Source organism: Blastomyces gilchristii, assembly GCF_000003855.2.
Source record: "Blastomyces gilchristii SLH14081 genomic scaffold supercont1.1, whole genome shotgun sequence".
NCBI lineage: Eukaryota > Fungi > Ascomycota > Eurotiomycetes > Onygenales > Ajellomycetaceae > Blastomyces > Blastomyces gilchristii.
The window spans coordinates 6,570,554-6,597,606 of NW_003101682.1; the positions used below are offsets into that span (position 1 = coordinate 6,570,554).

The 27,053-nt window shown below is 38.3% G+C and overlaps 3 protein-coding genes across 4 annotated transcripts; 2 read left to right on the top strand and 1 right to left on the bottom strand.

The window, feature by feature from the left end:
• Positions 1 to 133: 133 nt before the first annotated feature.
• BDBG_00695 (uncharacterized protein) lies at positions 134 to 1,997 on the top strand (the record flags this gene model as incomplete). The annotated part of the gene is made up of 6 exons (XM_031719994.1): positions 134 to 140; positions 821 to 927; positions 990 to 1,054; positions 1,152 to 1,389; positions 1,514 to 1,648; positions 1,752 to 1,997. 6 exons carry the CDS (start codon positions 134 to 136, stop codon positions 1,995 to 1,997), a joined length of 798 nt encoding a protein of 265 aa, XP_031575963.1.
• A 189-nt stretch (positions 1,998 to 2,186) lies between these two features.
• On the bottom strand, positions 2,187 to 8,358 carry BDBG_00696 (MDR efflux pump ABC3). Its single transcript, XM_031719995.1, has 19 exons — positions 7,593 to 8,358; positions 7,410 to 7,487; positions 7,329 to 7,356; positions 7,176 to 7,263; positions 7,022 to 7,076; positions 6,365 to 6,966; positions 5,615 to 6,287; positions 4,977 to 5,556; positions 4,725 to 4,897; positions 4,144 to 4,673; positions 4,011 to 4,086; positions 3,912 to 3,951; positions 3,667 to 3,848; positions 3,560 to 3,599; positions 3,467 to 3,503; positions 3,266 to 3,384; positions 3,069 to 3,185; positions 2,660 to 2,979; positions 2,187 to 2,506 (listed from the first exon to the last, which is right to left on the bottom strand). The coding sequence occupies exons 1-19, from the start codon at positions 7,671 to 7,673 to the stop codon at positions 2,480 to 2,482; spliced, it is 3,846 nt and encodes a 1,281-aa protein (XP_031575964.1). The 5' UTR covers positions 7,674 to 8,358; the 3' UTR covers positions 2,187 to 2,479.
• A 156-nt stretch (positions 8,359 to 8,514) lies between these two features.
• On the top strand, positions 8,515 to 12,801 carry BDBG_00697. 2 transcript variants are annotated; one of them, XM_031719997.1, is made up of 5 exons: positions 8,515 to 9,124; positions 9,201 to 10,238; positions 10,330 to 10,909; positions 10,977 to 11,888; positions 12,015 to 12,801. In XM_031719997.1, the coding sequence occupies exons 3-5, from the start codon at positions 10,504 to 10,506 to the stop codon at positions 12,239 to 12,241; spliced, it is 1,545 nt and encodes a 514-aa protein (XP_031575966.1). In that variant the 5' UTR covers positions 8,515 to 9,124; positions 9,201 to 10,238; positions 10,330 to 10,503; the 3' UTR covers positions 12,242 to 12,801. The 2 variants fall into 2 exon arrangements, with proteins under 2 accessions (XP_031575966.1, XP_031575965.1); XM_031719996.1 differs by having other exon boundaries at positions 8,515 to 10,238.
• Positions 12,802 to 27,053: the final 14,252 nt, after the last annotated feature.

The window sequence follows — 27,053 nt, forward strand, 5'->3', positions numbered from 1 at the left end:
TTTTCTGTCTCTTGGAATTATAAACTGTGCATGTATATGTATTTAAATACATGTAGTTAGGTGAGAGAGATTCAAGAGTTTGATAGTTTGATAGCTGCTATCAATCCACACTGATAGAACATACATATATAACATGGCAAGTTAGTAGTTAATTGTATTTCATTTACAGCAAGACATGTATCTTTACAACTGATATCAGGGTTTGCTAATATTACATTTCTGATAATTATATATGTTGTGATAACTACTATGAAACATATGAACATGAGATATTTAGTTGAATGTGAAGTGGAATCTGGTGAAAATTTAAACATCAAAATCACAAATATAAATAAAACTGACTCAGTGCATATATGAGTAGGGAAGGGGTTGGATAATTAAGTTCGATTGAGTTACAATATCTACCCTTTGCCAATTGATGGCTCTTCTTGCTGGAAGATATTGCAATGATCAGACAACTTGTAACTAGTAATGTCAGGACAGCATATTTAAAAACCAGCACATCAAGACATCTTAAACATCTCCTGCATAGTTACTTACGCTGTACTTATCTATAGTTACCAGATTGCTTTCGCGTCATTCGGTCATTCTCTCTACCTGCGGCACTGCACTTGATAGAGAAATCCTCTGAAACACCTCTCCTCTGCGGGAAGCTGGAATTCGAGCGCGCCTGTAGAGTCACCGACATTCTTGCCAAACAGAACAAGGTCCCCAGAGACATTGGAGATGCATTTGTGAGAGCGATCGACCGACCTGTGCGATGAGATTACTCAGATATATCGACTAGTCTCTCGTTCCAGAAGCTGCCGTTTTCAAACAGAAGACGCTCTCATCGAAGAGTACTTTGACATTCTGGAGGACACCGCGCCCATCTTCTTCCAGAAGATGTCTCTTGCGGACTTTAATTCCTACGAGTTTGAGTATCCTGTATCTCCTCGCTCGCATTGAAGAGGAGAAGAGTTCTTGGGAATACTGTGAAACTGTTGAAGGTGACATTTCCAACCTCACCCACACCGCAACACTATTTGAGTAATGGCGGATGGCATGATGAAAGGTGTGTTTTTGATGGACGGAGTCAGCACCCTTTTCCCCCCGCCCCGCCCTTTCCCCATGACTCCTCGAGAACTAATAGACTAATTCCGCTTATTTAGGCGCTGGCATGGCGTTGGGATGCCTCATGAGTTTGTTGGTACCAGGCCAGTGGGCGAAAGATATGAATGGCGGGCGCCGCTGATGCGGGGCCGCAGCGGTGTCCCTCATACAATTATCACCTCATACCATGTCACTGAATCGCAGGCGCCGATTCTACGAGGCGAGCTGATGACTATCCTTCGCGTGACATGGTGGAAAAACAAGGTCGTTTTCGATAGAGGTTATCAGGTCCTTCCGGTGCGAGCATGTACATGTACATGTACAGTCCAGTATTTCCATCTATCTCATATAACAACACTACTCAACTTTAAGAGCTATAAATCATACCGCCGAACAATGCTGATTGACATTAATGAACCAGATCCTCCTCCTCTCCGTTCGCCCCGGTTCTTTTCGACTCATCGAAGCCTTCCACAATGGATCCAAATTTGTGTTGCGGTATGGCAAGCCGGTTCCTGTGAAGCTCACTGATCCCATGGAGCATCGGATGGAAGGTGTATAACTGGGCATTCAGGTGGATCCTCTCCACTGCAGATGGAGATGCTTGATAACCTATACACCTACATACTACTTCAAACCCTGTCGGCTAGTTCCTCTAGAGGGCCCTTCCATTGCTAGCCAAGATTCCCGCAACGTCATCTCGGAATGGTTCGGAGAACGGCAAGCAGACTTATCATCAACATCCTCGATGTGCAGTAAACGGCAACCCGCGTATCTCGTCAATTCTCCTGAATCGCATCGCTGTGCCGCGTCTGCTGAATCCAGACTCGCTGCCTAGGGCTACCTATGTGCCGGAAGTAGATGGCCCTTCATCATCACGGACACCATCATTGCCAAAATCCTAGCCACCACCGTCACTGTCGTCGTGGTCGTCCTCACCTGGATCGCCATTGGTGCCGTTTTCATACCCCCCTGTCTATATATAATAAGGCTGCATCCAGCCCAGGGGCGCGTTATTAAACATTTTCAACTACCGATTTTTTGTCGTCTCTCTCTCAAGGCAGACACCAGCATCATCACCTGTGATCCAGATCTGAAAAATTCCTTTGATGACAGGATAGATATTATATTAGTATTAGATATTGAAATTTATAAGATTCTACTCTACTAGAATTAAATATAATGCTAGAAATAATATAGAAAAGAAGAGAAAAGAAATAGGAGGTGACGCGAGTCAGCCATCCAGATATAAGGCGATGTAGCAAAGATGAGAGGAGTGATTAAATATTTTTGTCAAGGGGGTATCCAAAATTTTACGGTCATGAATACGAAGGTAAAACTTCCATCGCGAAAGGATCCGTGTTTGCTCCAGCTAGAGGCAACTTTTTTACCTATCGAGCGCTTGGGATTCGCACTGTTGTTTTCCATTCCCGACGAATTTTTAGCAAAGCCATTCCATTTCCGGAAAGGGGATGTGAACATAACAACGAAGGCGTATGGAAATATTAAAAATATTAAAAAAATTAAAAAAAAAGAAAAAAGAAAAAGAAAAGAAAAAGAAACATACCATTTGATAATAAGTACCTCTCTGTTTCAGCAAATTGGCATGGGTCCCGACTTCCAAGATGCCACCCTCGCCAAAGACGAAAATGACATCGGCGTTTTGGACCGTAGCTAATCGATGCGCGACAACAACCACCGTCCTCCCCTTAGCAGTCCGTTCAATGGCTTCTTGTACATGCTTTTCTGACTCCGAGTCGAGGCTGGAGGTCGCTTCGTCTAGTAGCAGGATGCTGGGGTTGCGGATGAGAGCTCGTGCGATACATATGCGCTGCTTCTGGCCGCCGCTCATTGCTAAACCGCGGAGGCCGACGTCGGTGTTGTAGCCTACATTTTACCAGATAGACGTTGTGAGCATCCTGTGGAGGGGGAGCGGGGGCTTGTAATGTAGGTAGGTGGGATTCCCTGCTACTGACCGTCTGGAAGTGAAATGATGAAGTCATGAATGTTCGCATCTTTACATGCTTTTTGGACATCTTCGTCGGTGAATTGGGTGGGATCAACGCCTAGCAAAACGTTGTCCTTGATGGATCCTTCACAAGGTTGTTAGCAAAGTTCCCTCCGTGGATAGATTTCAGGAATGATGTTTTTATTTTTTATTTTTTATTTTTACCTTGGTATAACGCTGGCTCTTGGGATACCAACGAAACAGACTGTCGATAGGAGGACACATCAAGGGTGTGGAGGTCGTGCCCGTCGATTGTGATGGTACCACTTTGGTATTCGTAAAACCTGCAAAGCACGTGGAAATCAGAAAATTGTTTATAAGGATGAGGCAATTAAGGAATACGGCGGATTGAAGGGGGGGCAATACTTCTCAAGCAATCCGATAACGGTCGACTTGCCGCATCCTACTACCAGTGAGTCTCACTCATGCATTTCAGTATTACAGACGATGAAAACGTACCGGATGGCCCAACCAAGGCGGCAAATTGGCCCTTCTCGATCTGTTCGGTATTAGCTTTAGGTCATCTTGTCGGTAGAAAATGATGTCAGAGGTTGGAATATACGCACTGTGAAACTGAGGTTCTTGAACACAGTAATATCCCTCGTCGGATACTTGAAATTGATAGACTTGAAATCGATTTGAGCGCCCCCCTCAAAGCGCCCAACAGTCTTCTTTTCACCATCATTGTTACCTTGGGAGGGCCTGACGCTTAATATCCGATTGGCAGCTCCAGTGGCTTGTGCGATATCTGATTGTTTCATATAATTAGATATATAACCAGAAACGCATATTAATGTCTTGTTAGGCTTACTTGGCGTTACGCTCCCAAATTGTCCCGCCGCTTGGCCTCCCTGTACATGCTTTGTTAGTAATATTAACGCTTCAGAGTGGAGAGAGAGTGCCTGTTTACCATGACCACGGCGATATAAATAACCATGAAGCGAAGAACGTCATATTCGTAAGTACTCAATAGCTGCGCTCCATACCTGAAAATAGATGTTAGCTATCTTGATTCTTGAGGTCATTCAGTGAGAGACAAATACCAGAAGCATAATGCCATGCATGGAAGTTCTATGCTATCCGCGGCCGCGAAGATCAGCGTTGCAAATCTTGCCTTTTTGAAAGCCTTCGTTACATGGTCTTGTAAAAGATTGGAGTAACGGGTGGTAATAGTATCCTCGAGGGTGAGAGAGGTGACTGTGCGAAATGCTGAAATGGCTTCTGACGCAAACTGCGAGCTGCTCTCGAATACAGCTGCATTCATTTTCTCGAATTGTACCTCGTATCTGACCCGAATAAACATCGCTATAATAATGAGTGGGAACGCAGAAAATATCGCGACTAAAGTTAATTTCCAGCCGAAGGAAAAAGCTACAGATATGCAGCCGATAATGTTGAATACGGAAATCAGCGGGAAAGCCATCTGATGGCCAACAAGCTCTTGGAGCTGTGTCGGATCGGTGGAAACTCGGGCTGCTAAAGAGCCGGTCGAATTTCCTTCTTCGTCGAAAAAATGGATCGGCTTCGTGATGATGTTTTCAAAGTATTCTTGTCGGTATGTGCCGCAAATATACTAACACTGATTAGCTATATAAAGGGCCAGAAGTCAAAAATGCAAGCTTACCGCAGACAGGCTGGTTGACGCGAAGCCCAGAATGAAGTAAAAAAGTCCAACGCAAAGGGCAAGTATGAAGAACATTAGGGACCAGAATTCGCTCCGGTTAATTAGCTCATCGCCAGAAAGCTGAAACACGGCCGTGAGTTGTGCAAAGATGTAGCTTTGGATGGCGAAGGCGGCTAGGTAACCAATAATCAGTTATCTATGAACAAGAACAATCATGCCTTGCAATATGAATAACCAGAGGGGATATCCTACATCCACAGCCAGCAGCGCCAATGACGATGGCTACATCCAGATACCAGAGCTTTCTCTGCTCCCAAAGGAACAGCCCGACTGAATTGAACAAGGATCTCGCTTTATATGTCGGTTCAGGTTCTTGGTCCGGCTCACCAACGGTGTCCACTCTTGACGCTTCTTGAAGGAAGGTCTGCATATCTTCTACTTGGCTTTTTGGATGGGCGTCGCCTTGGATATCAGTATCCTGGTCTCCCATTTCCAGGCGTTGATTTTCAACCAACGAGTGGTATAACCCTTTGAATTCCAGCAGCTTCTCATGTGTTCCCTGCTCAATGCTTTCCCCTCCTTTCAGCACGATAATCTTATCCGCCTTTTTTATCGTAGATAACCGATGGGCGATGGTTATGGTTGTGCGATTTTTGGATACACGGTCAAGTGCTTCTTGAACAATGCGTTCTCCCCGAACATCTATCGAACTTGTGGCTTCATCTAGGATGAGAATTGGTGGCCTTTTAATGATACTTCGAGCAATTGCAAGTCTCTGGCGTTGCCCGCCGCTGAGTTTCAAGCCATTCTCTCCAACCATAGTATCATATCCCTAAGAAGATATATCGTAAGAAACATCGCAGGGCCAAATGGGACAAAATGGAGCTTACCAGCGGCAGCTTTTCAATGTACTCCGAAGCAAAAGCTTCCCGACATGCTTCCTTGACAAGCTCTCTTTTCACCTCTTCTGATTCATTTTCCCACCTTGATCCCACTAGACCATAAGCAACATTTTGGTAGATGGTTGTGTTAAATGTAAACGGTTCCTGTTGAACCAATCCAATTTGGGATCTCCACCATTTAAGATCCAGGTCGTAGAGATCGTGAGGCCCTATTTTGATCGACCCACTATTTGGGGTTATTTCTGTGTCTTGCTCTTTTTCCTTTTGAGGATCCTCCTCACTTTGTGGAGAATGACTTTTTGGTGTAGCGTCGCCCTCGAACTGTGTCTCGATCTGGTACCAACGCTCAAGCAGTGCAACAATGGTGCTTTTCCCGCAACCAGAAGGTCCAACAAGGGCTGTTATTTTTCCAGCTGGAATATCAAGAGTCATGTTGTTGATAATCTTTACATTGGAGCGGGATGGATAGGAGAAATTCACGTCCTCGAAGCGAATATCGGTAGTTGCGACGTCTTGATCTTTCAATCCCGATGTTTTAGGCTTTGGCGCATCAATCATTTCGAAGAAATAGGTAGATGCGCTCACCGCCTTGGATACGGCGATGATAGGGGTTGCAACAAAAGAGAGAGTTGATACCACTATTAGAACCGAAAAAATAACACTAGCGGAGAATCAAGCACATTAGATACCTCAAGCAAGCGAAAGAACAAGGGACATTTGTGATTGGGAAATACACACGTAATAACTGGGCCAACATCAGGAATATTTTTCGATGCAAACTGCCTGACGCCGAACCAGAACGTCAACGCGAAGCTGGAGTACATAGCGAAATTTGACGGAGCGAGCTGCGCGCCGATCTGAGGCGCCAGCCGCATTCCTCGTTTTCGTGATTCCGCAACCCATTCTCCATAACGAGCCGCAAGCCGGCCTTCTGCACAACAAGAGACAATGGTACGAATAGATCCAAGAGCTTCTCCTGCAATCGACGAGGCTTTTTCGTCTGCTTGCTCAACTTTTTTTTGCAGTTTGATATATATCGGAATAAGGGCGCCATATACTATTGATATAAATAAAATAGAGGCGCTTGCAACCAATGTCAAGGACCAGGAGTAACGGAACGCGACTGAGTAAGCACCTATGACCAGGGCCAATGATTGAACAAGTATCACCAATTTATCCGAGATACCTGCTTGTATCGTATTTGAAGAGGTAGTGATTGTGTTTGTTGGTCTTCCAGGAGGGAGAGTATCAAAAACGCTAATGGGTTGGTTGAAGAGAGCTTGGAGATACGATAGACGAAGGCGGGCAGAGATTCTGATTCCCGTCATTCGTAGACAAAACTGGATGCCGTTAATTTGTATTTTGTAGTCCGGTTCGCGGACTAGGAGCACTGACCATTGAAATATAGCCGAGCAGAAACTTGCCGATAAAGAGGTATACAATATACAACCTGGGGTGTATTAGCCCAGGACGTTCTCCGGACCATCCCCTTATCCGTCTGATAGGTGATGCCGGATGATATGCAAAGCAAGAAGAAGTGAATACATACACACTCTCATTCGCGCTGCTAAGAAACTCCTCTTTGGAGACCCCTGAACCAGGGATGAAATATCGATTGAAATTACTAACAACATTGCCTGAACGGGGAAGGGTATCAGCTAACTTCATCGATCTGTAGCTCTCTCAATTCCGGAGTACAAACCGAATACGATGTTCATCAAAGGTAACGCCTCAATAACGGTAAGTATCTCTGCAAGATAACGGCGCAGGGAGAGCATCGTACCGTTCCTGCTCTAGCGGCACATAGTGTAGCAATTCCCATTAAAATCTTGTCGAGGAGGGTTCCATGGCCTAATATTCTCTTTTTTTTTTTGGGAAAAAGGGAAATGTTAGCTAAACATCTCCCACCGACAAGACATCATTAAAGCTCGTCGGTTGCAATGCCTCGAAAAGGGTTGCCCCATACCCAGAAATTCTTGAATGGAGGCTTCTGTTCCGGTTCGGACTGCTGCTTCTCAGCTTCGGCTTGGGTGGTGTTGTTGTCCATCTCGGCGGCAGGATAGCTTGTTTGGAAGCCGAACAAGCAAACATCAGCCCGGGGTTGCCTCTGACCCAGCGGAGAACATTTTTGATTCGCGAGAGGGAGTGACAGGACTTTGATATAATTTTGGCAGCCTAAGCACGGGGTAGCGCGAACCTAGCTCGTATCCAGATTCTTGGCCCCGGGTCCCGACAACCCCGAAAGTGCATACATAGTAATAATGCTGACTGCGTTGGACTTGATCATCATCTAATTCTCTCCTCGTTTCACTGTAAGGGATGCCTAGAGAGTCACATACACCGTACGGTGTGAAACGAGCGTCTGGGGAGCCTCTTCGCCCTGGGCCGATTGTGCGCCCAAATAACCAAGGCGATGCCGTGGGGTCAAGGATGACCTCCATCACAACGAAATCTTGAATGCACGAAGAGCTCGAGAATCAGCCAATTAATTACTGCTCTTTTCAGGGACTCGGGAGCATGGAAAGGCCGTGTTAATATTTCTGTGCTGGCTTGCTTGCTGCCTGAACGGGACAGGGTTCCTCATCGAAAGTGCTCTCAGAAGTTAGCTGCCATGGCTGCAATTGGAACAGCGAGAATTGCCTGCAAATGATGCGAAGTCTCCACGCTGTAACTACGCAGTAACTACTTGCTCTGGCTGGTCTGGTCTCTGTGTTTGTTATTAGTTACTATCGTAGTGGGGGCTCTACTAGCCGAAACAACGGAGGACTACTGGGGCCTGATTTATGTGGATTATTAATATATTAGTTACTAATAACAACTCTTGCTCTCCTTTGTTTTTCATTTGCAAAGTAGAAAAGCACAAGTAAGATGTTGATGAAAAAATACTATATTTCCTGAGCTGGTAAAAGTTATTTTTCTGAATCATCCATCACTCATACATTCTGTAGTCTACAAATTGAAATATTGTAAAACTGCAATGATGTCTCAGTATTTTTGTTAGTAGAGCACTATTATATTAGGGGTCCACAAATGAAAATACTGTACAAGTGGAGATCAGAGTGCATCAAAAATGCCATAATAGTACTGTAACTTACATATTTCAGAAGTGCTGCAGTGCATGATCCCTACGCGTTCTGGGGGTCGCGTCAAATACTCAAGATTCTCAAGCAGACAGTTTACCCATCTTTTCAAAATATATATATATATAAGTTTCTGCCGACAGGTCAGATCCCATGTCAGAACCTTTCCCCACCCTAATCCTTCAACAGTCGTCGGGTCTCTCTCATTCAGTCATAGCACCGCACGGCAACTTGTCATCTTGCAACTCTGTCAGCTAGGTAGTTTTGAGGTGAATATCCCAACACACATCATTCTCATCTACCAACATTGTGCATTCATGGCACTGTTCTTGCTGATGGGAGTTAGAGATAATTGATATCAGATCTGCTGCTGGATCTTTTTTTTGAGTGCTGCTTGCATAAAGCTGTGTTGAGCTGTGTGAGCAAGAGGACCTGCGCGGTTGCAGTTCATTCATATTATAATTGCTCGGACAGAAGTTGACTTATGAGCAAAGACCTTTTTAAATGCTTCAAGGACGGCTGTGAATGGATGGCAAGCACCGAAATTCTGCTGAGATTCCAGCGGGCGGCTATTCCATGTGAATAATCTGTTCGAGATCTGTAGATTTTGTTTGCCTGCGGTTATTTTCCGCGTCTTCGAAGAATACGGAGTTGAAAACGACAGTTCCTTTTTTTACCCGTCCTCAACTGCCATGATCCATCTCTACATTCTCCAAAACAAACAATGCGGGGAAAAGCCTGACAACGAGCATTTCGTGGTCAGACTCCCAACCCCTCGTCGTTGTCACCACTCAACCAGTAAAGGATCCGATTTGCTCGGCCCGATGTGCTTCCGCCGTCATCGCTTGTCCCCCGGCTACAGCGTCTCGGCTATCTTCTCTAGAGCCTCTGATCTCGGTATCAAACCACCTCTAGGAATCTAGATATTTACTTGATCGGCGTAAAAAGGAAGCTTGACAATCTCCACGAGACCTGAAAGGATCAAGGCCCAACGGAAGTTTCTCCTCAAATATCGAAAACAGTAATTGATGGTTCTGATCCAATCGAAGGGTGGGGCAAGTTCAAGGTATATAAGATGATCCTTTGACCTCACGCTTTCTAAGGGGAGTATACTGTGAACTACCTAGGTATATCTGTCTTCTCATCCCAGGAGCGATTCATACAACTGTAATTACATCTCCAGGGGAACATCCTACACGTTTTTACTCCCATCCTTTCTTCCTAACCGCCATGGCTACCCACCCATTTGACCCTATCCGCCCAGACGAGGTCAGTCTTGCGGCGAGGGTTCTCCAGGCATCATTTCCTGGGGTATCTCTACGGTTCAAATTATCGATGTTCAAGAACCCATCAAGAGAGATGTCGTGCCATATCTCGAAGCGGAGAGGCTGGGCACTCCCCTTCCCGCGAAACCAGCTAGGATTATCCAATCCTTATTTCATAGGCTTGATACCAAAGCCTTCTTGAAGGCTCTTGTTAATCTGAGCACGAAGGCAGTGATCACGGTGAAGGAATTGCCCAAAGACGTACAGGTATGGTTTGCTTCATAATACGTTGTATAACTCTGAGACCAATCTTCCCTGCGTGCTTGCAAGGTGAATCGATTCTAAACATCTCCCGCAGGGACCTGCGGACGTCGACGAGATAATAGAAATCGAGCAACTCTGCCTCAAACACCCAGCAGTGCTCGCCGAAATTGAAAAGTTGAAACTTCCACCCGGCGTCATTGTTCTCAATGACCCCTGGATCTACGGCACTGATGATGAAAATGAGACACGGAGGCTCTTCCAGTGCTACATGTACATAGCAGAGACGAACCACGCACAGGCAAATCATTATTCATTGCCACTCCCATTTTCCCCAGTTTTCGATTGCCTCACTCAGGAACTCGTGCGTATAGACCGCCTCCCAACTGGGACGGACCATTCAACTGCCCAAACCAGTCCGTGGAAGCCAGTCAAGGCGGTTGAGTATGCCCACGACCTACTCAACGAACCGCTGAGAACCGATCTTAAACCATACATCGTGCAACAACCCGAGGGCGCTTCGTTCTCCGTAAACGGCAATAAAGTCCACTGGCAGAAATGGGATTTCAGAATTGGTTTGAATTCCCGGGAAGGCCTGGTACTGTACGGCATCACTTACGATAAGCGCAACGTCTTTTACCGCCTATCTGTAAACGAAATGACGGTTCCGTATGGCGGTATGTCATGATATCCAAACCATACGGATAATATATACAGGTCATGCTAATTTTCACAATTTTGCAGACCCTCGAGCTCCGTACCATCGCAAACAGGCATTCGATGCCGGTGATGTCGGGTTCGGAATTACAGCCAACACGTTATCTCTGGGCTGCGACTGCCTAGGCCACATAAAATACTTCAACGGTTGTCGAACCGACTCCAAGGGTAACCCCGTCACCCTCGAAAACGTAGTCTGTCTGCACGAGCAGGATGCCGGGCTTCAACACAAACATACCAACTATCGTACCGCCGGGGCTACTGTTGTCAGAAACCGCCAGCTTGTCGTGCAGATCATTTGCACGGTCTCCAACTATGAATATATCTTTGCCTGGATCTTCGATCAGGCAGGAGGTATCGAGCTGGAAGTCCGCGCAACTGGAATTCTTTCCACCATGCCTATTGACAATGCGGATGGCGCCACCGTCCCCTGGGGCACCAACGTTGGGCCTGGCGTCATGGCCGCGTTCCATCAACATATTTTCTCCTTGCGCATTGACCCATCCATTGACGGATACGATAATACCGTGATATATCAGGATAGTGTCCCAATGGCCGACGACCCGGTCACAAACCCATATGGAGTGGGATATGTGACAGAAACAACCGTGCTGAACAAGTCTGGGACGGCCGATACCAGCGTCGAGAAGCACCGCGTCTTCAAAATCCGCAACGACAACGTCATCAACCCCATCTCGCGAAAGCCGGTCGCTTACAAACTACAATCAGCGCCCAGCCAAATGATGTTGATGAGTCCGCGCAGCTTCAATAGGAAGCGCGCACAGTTCGCGACCAAGCCGATTTGGGTGACTAAGTACCAAGATGGAGAGCTCTATGCTGCCGGCGAGTTCACGAACCAAAGCAAGAAGAGTTCTGGCGTCGAAGAGTGGACGAGGAGGAATGATGACACTGAAAACACGGACGTAGTATTGTGGCATTGTCAGTTCACCCCTCCCCTTTCCACCCCCCGGGCAGGGACGTTGTTTGTGATCATATTTGATGAGTGTTGTGAAATAAAAATGCACTAGATCCTATCATGGCTAACTGTTGTAAAACCACACACAGCGTTCGGCCTTACCCACAACCCACGCCCAGAAGACTTCCCCATCATGCCGGTCGAAAGGATCAGCATCATGCTTAAACCAGACGGGTTTTTCGAGAAGAACCCGGCCCTCGACGTCCCCCCGTCCAACCAAGCCTTTAACCGCTCTCAGCTGCATGAGGACGTGAAAGCCAGGGTCAACTCAGTAACTTCCTGCCCTTGCCCTGCAACAACGAAAGCCAAGTTGTAAGATTGGGCGGAAAGAGTTTTTGTTGGCAGCAGCGGCTAAGTTCACGATACAGTCAATGCCGGTAGAGTGATGGCTATATGTGTATATATGCAGACGTAAACGAAATGAACCATCCCAGCAATAATAGGAAGGGACAATGGAACTTTTAAAGTAAATTTCAACGCTGCTCTCTTTGCCTCATCCTCTTGAGCACCACCTAAATCGAGAAAAGCTTTTCAAATGGCCTCTGTTATCGTATAGGAATCATTCCTCAAGGGAGGATAGGACGGTGGGAAGAATTGCGTAGAGGTGCCTGCCTATCTGCCAATTCGCATTAATTCACCTCATGGCTTCTCTCATTGCAAGACATTTTGAAAGATGGGAAAAATTGATATGTCACGTCCCATCACTAGGTTTCGCCAGAATATGGGTATATATACCTACGTACAGTACATGATTCAGGAGTCCTATGCAATCGATAGTTCGATAGTATGCTCGTGGAGTTTTGTTCCTCGCCGGACATTGAAATAGGTATGGTCTGACCAAAAGTCCTCCCATCCATCCTAGGCATGTGGTTGAACATACGTACCTCCTTCCGTCTTCTTTCTTCCAAGTGTTGTTGAGAGCGTCGTATAGGGAGCTGCTTCAAAGTATGTGCCACATTATAATTGTGGAAGGTGTAAAGCTTGTGTGATTGAAAGGTTGCTAGCTTGTGGAAAGTTATATGGTGGAAGGATTAGTAAGCCAGATCACGTGACCTGACAATATGTTGGTGATTACTGTAGGATAGTTGAAGGTTGTATTGATAGATCTATCTACAAGAACATAATATAGTGGTGGGTCACGTGATCTAGTGGGATCGCTAACCGCAATGGCTGTAACAGCCAACACCCCCTCTCAAGATAACAAGAATCACATACAAAAACACTCAAATCATCAAGATAGTCTGTCAAAATCAAATACAAATGTAAAATTAAACATTCTCAACTTTTACATCTGTAAGACCTAGCAAAATTATGAATTGTACAAATATCACAGTGTTTAAAGATTTAGTGAGTTCATTCATTATTATCTGAGTGATAAGAATATATTCTAAATTAATAACTCTCTGATTCAACTGTCAACATAAAAAATAAAAACATGTGTCAATGTGCTTACTTCAGATCATAATAACTGTCATCTTTATGAGATCTATAATACTCTTATTATCAGTGAGAATCTGTATTGAAGATGTAGTGATGAAGTCAAGCTCAATTATAAGATTTCAGATTCATGTTGTCTTACAAACTGCCTCACTAAGAGTCATATATTCAGTCTCATTGAAACTTAGAGATACATAAGATTACTTCACTGAATATCATGAAATCAGGCTATCTGTAAGCTTAAAAATGTAGTCAGATGTTAATTTCCTATTATTATTCAAGAGACTGACTCAATTGAAATCTGAGTAGCTGAAGAGTAGATAGAAATTATCAGAGAAATCAGAAATAATAGAGAAATCAGTAGAAATGATAGAAATGAATCTCTCATACAGATTACATCTGTAGAAAATACTCAGATTCATGATCTCTTTCAAATAATATATAATATGTAACAGAGCCTTTCAATATTAAGATATTAAATTAATATTTCATTGAGTAAGTAGTAAGACAGTATGAGTAATATCAGAATATATTTTAACTGTAAGATATTGCAAGCAATTCACATTATATTGATATTATTAAATTATGAAATCAGTCTCTTTCTCAGATATAGAGAAATTATTAATACAGAATTCATTCTTTATTAATATTCTGATAACAGCTGTATTATCAAGATAGAAATCTTTAATAAGATATTTAATATATTGATAATGTATTAAATTAATTTTCTTGTCTGAATAATTAATCTTCATACTCAAATACTTAATTAACTGATATAGATTCTTGACTTTCAATTTCTTACTGAGTATACTCACTAATTAATCAGCATTCTCAGAAACTTTGAATATGATATTAAGATTATCAATATAGATTATTATATAGAGATGATATCTGAATGTATGATATCAGAGTACTGAATCATGAGTACTAACTGTAAATTCAAGATCACTTAACAGAGCTGTTAAGTAATTATATCAGATCTTCACTGCAGAGTTCAGACTGTATAAACTACTCTTAATTACACAGACAAGTGTTTTCAGCAAACCTGTCTCAAATTCAGTGAGTTATCTTATATAGATCTTCTTAGTGAGATGCTTATACAGATATACTATTACTATATTTACTTAACAGAGTGTTTAACTGTGTAGTACTGCTATTATAAAAAGAATACAATTGACAGTATCAGTGATGATAGAGACATAGATCTCTTCTCTAGAACTCTTCTTAAGTCAGTTATTATAAATCACTTAATACAATTTTCTAAGAATATTATCAGAATCAGTATTTGAATTCACAGGTCTATCTTTCTCAAGAAATACTTAACAGCTCAGTGTGATTCAAAGGTTGGTTAAGTCAGTGTACAATTACAGGCGTACACCGGCTTCTTATATATTGTATGCTAAATTAATTAGCGGCCGCTATGGCCCCTTTACACTTGTAAGCAAGTTCAGAAGCGGTCATGTTATTATCTGACAGTCATATGTTCTTTCAAATCATTATACATTCTTCTGAACCACATTCTCTCTCACCAGATTCAGTCACACTCATGTGATCATGACATCTGTCCTAGCTTCATGCGGATTAGCATGTCACTAGCATTCACAATCTTGTAATCTATTCCTGATTCAGCTAGCATTCTATATATATTCTCATAAAGAAATCTTCACTATATTACATTACTTATTCACTAACTTTTCTCATTCTTTAATCATCTTCTTCATCATTATTATTATCAAATATTACTATCTTATTCAAGATTTCTATTTCTTCTTCTGTTCAACTCTTTTCATCTGTTCATCTATTACATTGTATGTGTTTCTGACAATGATCTCTCATTCTTATAACAAGTGTCATCATAGTACTCATACTGAGCAGTTTGTTAGTAGTAAGTGTAATATATTATGAAACATGATCAGAACTTGTTTATCTTCTAATAATCACTAGAATGTACTATTATAAATAACATATCTTCTTCATCTTCTTATATATTCTTAACTGTTTCCTTCTCTGTGTGTTTCTGATTGTGTTTTCTGACATAATTTTATATGAACACAGATGCTGATATATTGTTTTAATTTATATAGAATTCTCACATGTTGACAGATTCACATCTGTCAATGATAGTGAACTCAATATTGAATCATTGATTGAGAACTTGAAGAACATGATAATGAAGAAATTATTCATGTTATATGTAGCTGAGTCTTCTGTGTCTCTCTCTTTCTTCTCTGTTTCTTTCTCTGCTGCTTCTCTTCAATCTTCTACATCTATCTCTGTGTCTGATTCTCCCACTTCTGCTACTTCTGTTCCTGTGACTCTCACTTTCACTACTTCTGATTTTACTGTCTCTGCTTTCATTATCAGCTCTCCCTGTTTCAAGAAGATGTTGTATAGACTTAATAAATCACATTTTTCAGTGTGTATACTCTCACTCTTCTTACTGACTCTCAGAACAATTTATTATATAAAGACTGTGTACAATACAATAATCTGAAGCTCAGTCACAGACACTGATTATTATATTCATTTTAAATATTCATGATAAGACAATTATTTATTCATCTCAGAGAATCACTTTCTCTCTTAACAGTATTAAGATTATAAGTCTTTTTCTTTTTCATCTTTTCTTTCTGATACTGATTTTTCTGTTCTTAGAGAAAATCATTATGAGTTTTACTGTGCATGAAGTCATGATATTCACAGATATCAAGAAGCTTTTCACAACTGTAAAGTTCAATATTGTAAAGATATCTACTATGATGAATTTCTTTAGAATGATAGATTTATATCAGTCTATTCTCTGACATCTGTCATCTGACTTCATGATGTAGATGAAAGATATTCATGTTTTCAGAAACAGGAACATGAATATTATACTCTTTTACACTCACAGATGTGAGGCTCATACATCTTGTCTGAGATGTTATCATGAGAATGAGCTGTTTGCACACTGTATTCTGCTTTCTGCATTTCTCTGTGTCTCTCTCTCTCTTTCTGAGAAGCCTCATGCATGTTGTAATTACATGTACAACTCTAAGACCAGTGAGTGTTTATTCAGTAACTGTTCTTATCTCTGATTTTGCAATTTTCATACACTAACAATGATTCTTAGTTGCTTCAGTGTCAGAGATCATTCTAATTGAAGATGATAACACTGCTGAGACTATCTTCTTCTGCTCTCAAGCTTCTCTCATCACTTTCTCTTTCTTTTCTACAGAGAAGACTGTGTGCACACTGAATTATAAGCATTCAGCCTCAGATGACTCTCATCATTCATCTGATTCTGTGTCTCTCTCTTTCATTTCTTCTGTCTTTATCTTCTCTCTCTTAACTTCTGATTCTGCAAGTTTCACACTCTTCTTCAATTTCTCTACATGTACACATACACATTTCTATATTAGTATTCCAGTCAATCTTGTGATAAATGACATTAATGTCATACACAGAGTGGTAGAGAAATCAGAGATGTGTACAGTGTTGTTGCAAGAGCAGCTTGCAGCTCTCAAATTTCTTACAGATCTTGAGTTTTGAGATTTTCTTTGTTTTTAATGTTTTTCAGATAATGTGATGTTGGAAATAGATTAAACATGTGATATATGAAAATGAATGAAGTATATATGATAACATTTGTCTTTTACAGTCAACTCTTACAATTGATAATCAATTCATTATCTCTTTTCTTACACTTTTTCTTTATCTGCTAGTCACTACTCTTACACAATCTCTATATAGTACTGTGTTCAGTGACTAGATTCAGCAGCTTTCATCTTTTGTGATTCTGTCTCATGCATTATACTGTCTCTCTTCATCTACTCAGATCACTACAGTGAACAGCTTATTAAAACTAATCTCACTCAATCTCTAAGCATTCTCAGAGATTGAGATGACTTGGTCTCATATATCTGCAGATGTTTCAGATAGTTCATTCTCTGTGATCTCTGTAATTGAACTGATATAAACAGTTAAATTCAACTCTGAATTTCTTTTTCTTCTGTGATCTGACTCACATGCAAGTCTGTCACTTTAAGATCACTTTTTACTGTGTTGCACCTGCTGTCTGCAGTGTGTTATTATACAATCAGCTACAGTCTCATCACTTATTAAAGTATGATATTTATCTGATTTCTTCAATGATTTTCATTCTTTTCTTATAATTATGAAAAGATCAGAATAAGTGAGATCATCTGATTCATAAGTGTCTATGATTTCTCTTACTTCATGAGGCTTTTCAATTATAAGTCTCTTCTTTTTCAACACTGACAATAGTGCTGCAGATAATTATAATTCACTCAGATCTTACATCTTTACTTTTATAAGTCATGAATCATTGATTAAGTTGTGTAAGATCTGTTTCTCTGATTCTTTCAATGCATACATTCTCAGAGAATGTGATTTGAGTATTTTATATGATTCAAATTATCTAAATTGAAACTTCTCAGAACTCTCATTACATACAAGAACTCACATTTCCATCTTGAGACTTGATTTCTTAACTAGTGAGTCTCATATTCTTTTCAATTGAATTGCTCAGTTCAGGAGTAACTCATTAGCTTTTGCACATGTGTGACTAATCTCTTTCAATCTTGGTTTCACATCTGTGACTGTTGCATTCACAACTGCTACTGCTGCATCTGTAACTGCTGTTTCCTCTCTCATCTTTTCCAAAGCATTCTCTGGGATGCGCGGATGCAATTCATACAACAGATAGAATGATAAACACTTGAAAACTGCATGCTGTCAAATTCGCGTGGCTAATAGCATCTGACTGAGATATTCATCTCATAATCTCATAGACTTGCTCACTAGATATTTCATCAGCATATTGCTCAAGATTTCATTCAATTGTTTCATCTTCTCATTCATCTGTGAATGATATGATATTGTTCTACAATGTCTTGTCTGTAACTGACTTATAAAATGCCTCATTACTTCTTCTACAAGGTTCATATCATTATCAGTTAGAATCTCACATGGTATTCTATAGTTGACATAGATCTCATCATGTAGAAACTTCATCATCATCTTCTCTATCATCTCTGAAACTGCTTTCACAACTGACCAGTCAGTAGTGTAATTAATAGCAGTGATTATTCATCAGTTTTCATTTGACATTCATGATAATATGTCTATGAGGTTCACCTCTCATCATTCAAACAGTTGTATTATATACTTTATCTGATGTTGCACTTTCTCATATTCTAATCCTTTTCTAGATTCTTTTATAACCTGATAATTCAGACACTTGTGAGTGTACATCTGAATGTTCTCAGTCATGCTTGATCAGTATACTCTTGATTTAAGTACACTTATGAGTTCAGGGCTTTCTAAGTGACTGAATTCCTTGTGCATGTGAGTCATCAAGTTGTGTTTAAATGAAGGTTCTAGATAGGAAGCTTCTGCATATTCTAGATCATGATAAAGCACAATATCATTTTTCAATTTCCTCAGCTTGAAGTTTGAAAGCATCTCTTCTACTACTCTTGCAAGACACTTGTCATCTGACATCTTGTCATTCTCTAAGTAAGAGATCATGATGTTCACTCATTCTGATTTCTTACATTCTCTCAGTGTATTTAATATGAACATCTCTTATGTCTGATTCACAGAACTCTTACTCATGAAATCAGGTCTGCAACTGATTGTATCAGATATTACAGTGTTCAATCTCTTTCAGTATTTAATATGAAGATTATACACTTAGAACTCTGAGATTCAATGTGCTAAGCATTTAAAAGGTTTTATCATTGATTATAGATAGATGAGGCTTTTATAATCTGTGATTATCATTATCATATACTTATTGTCAATATATCTATTTCATAACATCAGTGTGTGCTTGATTACTAGCAATTTCTTTTCATGTACTGAGTAATTGAGCTCAGCATCTGATAGTTTTCTACCATCATATATCATCAGATGCAGCTTGCTATTCTTACTTATCTGTAGAAGAGCATCTCTGATAGCTTATTTAAATATGTCTGTCTTGATATAGAAAGGTTTATTACAATCTGATTGAATAAGCACTGAGAATATTATTACATGTTTTCTCAGTGTGAGAAAAGCCTCTTCACACATAGTATTTCAGATGATTGAATGAAACTTCTTCTTTCACAGATTTGTATTCATTTCTCTTAAGAGATCTGAGAGTGATGCAGATATTCATGTGAAATTCTTGATAAATCTGCAGTAGTATGAGATTAACTCAAGAAACTGTTATATATAATGTACATTTCTCAGTCACAGTTAATTCACTATAATATTCAATTTCTCTGAAATGAGATATATACAGTTATCACTTACTATATATTCTATGAACTTCAACTCTTCTATTTCAAACACATACTTAGTTGATTTGATGTAGAGCTTATACTCTGTCAGAGTTATAAGCACTTCATTGAGATGCTTCAGATGTTCATTATATGAGTTTGAAAAGATTAGAATGTCATCAAGATATATAAGACATGAGATTTCATTCTGTTTATGAAGAATCATATTCATCATTATTTGAAAGATGATAGATACATTTGTCAGACTGAATGATATTATCAGGAATTCAAACTTTCTTCATTGTATATTAAATATGATTCACAGGACTGACAGTTCATCTACACAGATCTGCCAGTATTCTGAGAGAAGATCAATCTTCAATAGATATCAGATGTTTTCAACTGTATTCAACTATTATTGAATCTGTGACAGTGAATATTCATTCTTGATTATAAGCTTGTTAAGTGCTTGATAATTGATACACATCTGTCACTCTTCACTCACCTTTTTCATGAATAGAACTGAAAAGTCTCATGCACTTGATGAGAGTTGTATAAGATTATATTCTAGAAGATCTGTGATCTGACACTTCTGTTCTTCAAGATGCATTTATGACAGAGAATACACATTCTGATTGACTGGTTTTACATCTCTCATGTCAATCTCATGTATAAATCCTCATTTCAGCAGTAATTTCAGTGAAAGATCTGTTCAGAAGATCTTTTCATACTTCTTCAGAAGCTTCTTTATACACTTATTCTTCTATATATCTTTTATCTTAGTTTTCTCCACTTTCAGGTCCTGTATGACATACAGAATGCTTTCAGATGAGGTCTTACAAATCATTCTCTTTGCTTATTAATGTATAAGCAGATTTAATTCTTCTATATCAGAGGTGTGAAATGTCCTTCTCATATCAGTTGATAGAATTGTATAAACTGTTTTCTTTCTATCAGTTAACTGTATATAGTATGTACATCATTGAATCTGCAGATTGAATCTTTGAAATCAATTAAGTTCAAGAATAAGATTATATTTCACATTCTACAGCTCTCACACTTAAATATAGCAAGATCATTCTTCAAAGTGCAAGGGAACTCTTACTCTTGCAGGTGATATTAAATATCAGTTATCAGATAATCTTATACATCAGAGATTCTCTACTCAGCAGATCTCTTTCAATCTTCAGATTATATAATTATTAATATATTATATAGAAGCTTCTATATCTGCTAACACTTTTACAGTCATCTCTCAATTCTTATTCAAGTATCTCTTATACATTAACATTTCAGGTCTCAAGGCATTGAGATAAGTGTTCACTTCATTATTCTTGCTCACATCTTATTCAGAAGTCTGCTTCTTCTTTGTATTCACAGAATTCAGAGAATTATCTAACATAGGCATCTCTTTCACTTTGAAGACTTTTCATAGAATATCAGCAAGTGTCTTCAAGCTCACTGATTCTGCTAGTTTTTTGACTCTCTTGCTTCTCTTAACTGCATACACTGAGTGTAATCTTTTATATCATGATTTTGACATCTGCAGTTGAAGCAAGCTCAATACTCATAATATCAAGATTTTCACTCAGAGAATCTCTTTTTCAGAGAATTCAGTGCTTTAGCAATGACATTCAGATCTAGATTTATTACATTCAGATATATGACTTATGTTGTAGAAGTCTGATTATCTGTTCTTCACTGAGATATACTCAATTGCAGTATTTTCTGTTATAATTAACTCACTTATTCTCATATAATGAGAATATTGTATACTTCTTTCACTGTGTCTTATTACAAGGTTAAGCATTTTCATTCTGTTCTTAACTTAAATATAAGATCATGAATGAAGATCTGTAAACAGAAAGATGTTGAAAGTTCTTCATCTAATATAAGATAGTATAAGCTGAAGTGTGTGAAGTATGATATAAGATTACTCATTTATCTACACTCAGTGAAGTTTTTATAATACTTATCTTATATGTTCACTTTCTCAAAGTTGTGCAAGATTCATTTGGAAAACTCATTTCATATTTATGAGAATGAATATCACTTCAGATCTGTGAGATTCATCTTTTCATCAGTTATTTATAATGACTTCACTTTTCTGTGTAGAAACACAGCAGATCTTAAAACTTATTGAAATTTCATTGACTGTCTGTCTGTGAGTTCACATTCAATTCAATAATATGATTATATCTGACTTAGTCAGCTGATTGCAGCATTATTTTTTCAGTCACTATTAAAGCTTGATGACTTCAGCAGATCTTCTGACTTGATATATTTTATGCCTGAATTCTCATCCTGCGCAGTGATCTCTGATAATATATATATTTCTGAAGAGATCATGAATAATTGTGATGAGATCTTCAGGTTCAGTATAGTTATCTATCTGTATAAACATTCAATCTCTCACTGCAGATCTAAGATCTGGTTTTCTCTATTCTTATTGATGATGATAATTACATCAGTGAAGCTCTTTATAATGAATGCTTAATTCACAGCAAATGTCAATTGTTGTTTGACTTTCATCTCAGTCTGTCACTGTATACACAAGACCTCAATCTCATTTAGAATTCTCATACATGTACAGAGCTTCAATTTCAGTTCAGCAGTCTCAGCTGCTTTTCTTACTGCTTCAAGTAAACTCTCTGAGAGATTCTGCATATCTTTCAGTTCAGATAGCAGAGAAGAGTGTTGTTTATATTGACTAGAAGAGATATTCATTTCAGTGATTTCTCATTGATTATATAATGTCTATTGTTATATCACTGTATAATTTCTGTTATCATTATATAACTTCAGTAATAACCACTCTTCTTCTTTTTATTCTTCTTTTGAGTAGAGAGTGAACTTCTTTGAATCTGATTCATCACTCTTATTTTCTTTCTCACATCTTATTCATTCATGTCTCATACATGGCATTCATCTGAGTGTGAAGTTTTCTCTCAATAAGCAAAGCAGTATTAATCAGATACTCTTTCACTCATCACTCTTTATACACTATCTTTTGAGATATTCTAGAACCACACTGACATGATAACTATGAATCACTTCATAGACAGAATTATCACACTCTGAAGAAGCCTGCGCTTCTCACCAGTTTTTAGACATGCTATCAGATGTGATTCAAAGGTTGGTTGAGTCAGTGTACAATTACAGGTGTACACTGGCTTCTTATATATTATATGCTAAATTAATTAGCGGCCGCTATGGCTCCTTTACACTCGTAAGCAAGTTCAGAAGCGGCCGCGTTATTATCCGACGGTCGTATGTTCTTCCGAACCACCGTACGTTCTTCCGAACCACCGTACGTTCTTCCGAACCACATCAGAGCAATCAGTTCATTCCTCAGAATATCAGATCTAGAAATCAAACTTTATATATTACATCTCTTCAGATCAGTAATCTCATATTATATGAACTTCTTTCAATAATCTTCTACTCTCTCTGACTGAGATGTGACATTCTTATAGAACTTCAAGAGATTATCTGTAATAAGACTTGAGATGTAAGTAGCTAGCAATTTCACAGGCTGCAATTATGTGAAATTCAGATCATTAATATCAGAAGCATCTTCATCATCAATCAGATGAATATCAGGTTTCAATTCATCAGCATTATTAATGAATATCACAGATATGACAATTAATTTCAATTTTTCAGTGATCAGGAATCTCATATTACTACTGACAATAATCTTATCAGATTCAGAATGTTATAGATAATATATTAATATACTACTGAATTCAATAATGTGATAGAAATCAGTATATAAAGAGAGCTTATCTGTGAGTCTCTGAGATTCATGTAAGTGAATAAAAACCTCTGCACTTAATCAGTGAAAATGCCTCATATTCAGCAGAGTATTCATAAGTGCATATTAAGAAATCTTATATGAACTTAGAATTATAGAAGTCTCTGTAGTAGAGGGCTAAAATTTCAAGTTATAAAGAACTGTAGATGTGAGAGTATTATTGATTATTGTAATCACTGTCTCTAGAACATCTGCTCAGAATCTCTTAGAGAGATTATCTTTCAAAAGAGCAGCTCTAATCTGTTTCATAATAGTGTAGATTTCACATTCAGAAACATCATTCTGATGTGATGAATGTGATGCCATTGATTCTCATTTGATACCATGTGAATTCATAACTATGTGTATATATGTGAATCGGAAAACATCATCAATATCAGTTCATAGAAAAGCAGGGACTGTATACCTGAGATTATTCATGAATCTGAGTCATAACTCAAAGTATTGAACAGCCTCATTCTTGAACTTTAAAAAATATACTCAATAGTAGCAGGTCACATCACAGATGATAAGCATTCAGTATTTAATCTTCTGACAGAACTCTAAGAGATAATCAGAGAGGTCTTTCAATGTACATTCATTATCTGCAAGGTCAATATGAACTTTCTCAATGAGTTAAATAGATCTAGACATCAGTATTTTCAAATAATCTTATGTCATACCTGTCTTGACACATTTCTCACAAAAGAACTTAGTCTTAGAATCTTTAATTGTGACTTCAGTATGAGAATTCTTAATCATAGCAATTATAGCACTAGTATAAATGTGACTGAGGTTATAATATCAATTCAAAAGAGTCTTTAATATCTTTGATGTCTGTGTTCTTGTGTCTGCAGAATTGACATTATTAACAGTAGTGACAGTAGCCACAGAAAGATTAACTTTTCAGTCAAAATTATACTCATGTGACATTGTAATATACTTGACTGCCTTGTTCAAATAATTGAGATTCTCATTAAACTTTCTGTTCATTGATCTTATATATATTATTCTGAGCAGTTCAAACTGCATGAAAAATAACATTATTTAGAGCTCTGTAAATGAAAAATGAGAGAATAGTGAAAGACAATATAAATCAGAATTTCTGATCTTCAAGCTTCATAAATGAGAGCAGATTAACTGTAATATTAGAGATATAGTAAACATTCTACAAGTTAACATTATCACTCTCAATCTTCAAGATGACAGTCTCAATCTTCTTGACAAACTCAGTTCTCTCAGTGACAGAATCAACAGAGATGTTATTATTAAAAGATTTAATATTTGAGAAAGAATGAAGCTCACTCATCATATTCAGACTTGCACATGTATTCAAATATCAAGATCTGAAGAATGATTTTTCAGTGACTGTGAAAGAGAAATAGAACTCAATCTTTGTAATTACTGTATTTACTGCTGATTGAGAACTTATCAAGTCATTCTTCTTCTCTTTCTTCTTATCATTCTTCTTTTTCTTTTTATCAGAGTGTAAGATGAAATATCTATTAACAGTATATTCATATCTTCTGCAGTGAGTGCACTTTTATACAGATGTGCTTTTATTCTCATCTTTATTCTTATCTTTATTCTTGTTCTTTTTCACAGTCACAGAATCAGTCTGAGACTGCTTTTTTCACTCAGTGATAATCTTCTTGAATGTATGATTGATCAGTTACTTTATTAAATCATTAATATTAATATTGACAATGAGTCTCTGATCAGTAGAGAAAAACTCATTCAAATATATCTTGATAAATGATCTTTGATAATCTTGTAGATTGTTGAGAAAAAGATTATAATATATATTCTCAGTACTCTGACAGAGCTTCTTGTAACAGATAATAAGATAGTGAAAATATCTCTGAAAAGTAAGATAATTATTCTTCTTAACTTATAATTTTATCAATTTCCTGAAGACATTAACTCATTCTTCAGTTAGTGATATTATATATTCAATATTAATCTTATCTCACAGAGCTGCAGTATTGTCAGCTTTCAAGGTTTTAATAGTAATTCAAACATTTTTAATAAGACTTAATAGCATATATCTATATAGAGACTTGAAACAGATTCTTCACTTCTCAGAGTTAATATAATATGTAAAAGAGAATTCTTATTAAGTTCTCAATAGAATGTCAGTTTCATCAATAACTTTCATATTAGTCAATATATCAATATATCAGACTTTATAATTAGAGTCATTAAATGTGATCACTGATTTAATATCTAGTGTATATTTAACTTTCTTCTGATATTCTTATAACTCATTTCTTGTAGTGTCTCTTTATACAGAGACAGATATAGTAAGATATTAAGTAATTTCAGCTGCAGTTATTTGATTTCATAGCATTATCTGTATAAGATTTATAAGATTGCCTGCAGTGTAATAGATAGATTAATTCAAATTATTATTAAAAGTTAGCATTTCAGAGATGAGAAATAGTAAAGAATTTAATAAGTTAAAATGAATAGATTCTGTAGATGAATGTTAACTCTGCTTTTCTTTATTCTGAAGTTTCTCTATTATCTCATCATCAAATTTCATACTTTGATGAAAACTGATCTCAGTCTCATCTTGCAAGTCAGAAGCCTTCTTATAATAAGTGATCATTCTATCAATAAGTCATCTAGTGAAGTATGTGATTCTGTAAGAATAAGTGCTCGCAGGTGATTATTCGGGTGTTTGCAGCTTGGCGTGATATGTACTGTTAACTACTAGAAGTGTTCACAGTAGAAAGATAAATGTAGGGGTTAAATATATCATAGCATTCAAGCTGAGTTGTAAATAGTATTCGCGAATTCCAGTCTATATAGTTGTGTGTAGCCAAGAGCCGCTAGCCCTATTAATTACACAAGAGATAGAAATAGAGGTAAAGAATTTGTGAGAAGTGAGATTTCTTACATATCTCTTCCTCTCTAAGACTTTGTCTGCAAAGCCTTTCACTGAGTGACTTCATAGTCAGCTCAGCACTGCAGTGATACTCACTAAAAATTCTTCACATCTATAAAAAATCTCAGTGAGGAAAAATCCCTTGTTACTGTGAAGAGAAAAGAGTCTATCACTCAGTTTCTTATTCTGTGAGATTCTTTATGATCTACAGATTCTTCTCTGACTACTACACAGATTCATCTCACACCTTTCATACAGAAGAGTTTCAGTTGACTCTCAATCATTTTCATGAGATTCTTATGTAATCATTATACAGATTCATCTCACAGATGAATCACTCTCTGTGAGATCACTCTCATCAAAGAGAAACATTCACAAGTTAATCTTTCATTCATTCTTACAAATCATTGCTCTTTGACACTGTAGAATTGTGAGGAATTTTTCATTCTTTCACTAACTCTGTAGAATTGTAGAATCAAGATATCTGCAGTCTGTAATCACTCTTTATAGTTATATAGAAAGATTCAGGCCTGCAATTCACAATCACTCTTATTTACTAGAGTGATCTGACTGTTTCACAGAATCACTCACAGTGTAAGCAAACCTCTCTAGAGTAGTATAAATATCTCAGATCTGTTCACAGAATCTCATCTTCTTTTTTCTTTTTCTGTAACAGCTCTCATTCTCATAAACTGTGAGTATTCTCATTCATTTATGAAGTGTTTTCACTCAGATAACA

Excerpts from the sequence above, each read along its gene's own strand:
- BDBG_00696 (XM_031719995.1), bottom strand. The coding sequence starts at position 7,673 with ATGGACAACAACACCACCCAAGCCGAAGCTGAGAAGCAGCAGTCCGAA. Across the intron at positions 5,557-5,614 it reads ACATTGAAAAGCTGCCGCTG|GGATATGATACTATGGTTGG; the intron begins GTAAGCTCCATT and ends ATATCTTCTTAG. Across the intron at positions 2,507-2,659 it reads GAGGTACTTATTATCAAATG|TGCGAATCCCAAGCGCTCGA; the intron begins GTATGTTTCTTT and ends GGAAAACAACAG.
- BDBG_00697 (XM_031719996.1), top strand. The coding sequence starts at position 10,504 with ATGTACATAGCAGAGACGAACCACGCACAGGCAAATCATTATTCATTG. Across the intron at positions 10,910-10,976 it reads AATGACGGTTCCGTATGGCG|ACCCTCGAGCTCCGTACCAT; the intron begins GTATGTCATGAT and ends ACAATTTTGCAG. Across the intron at positions 11,889-12,014 it reads GGACGTAGTATTGTGGCATT|CGTTCGGCCTTACCCACAAC; the intron begins GTCAGTTCACCC and ends AACCACACACAG.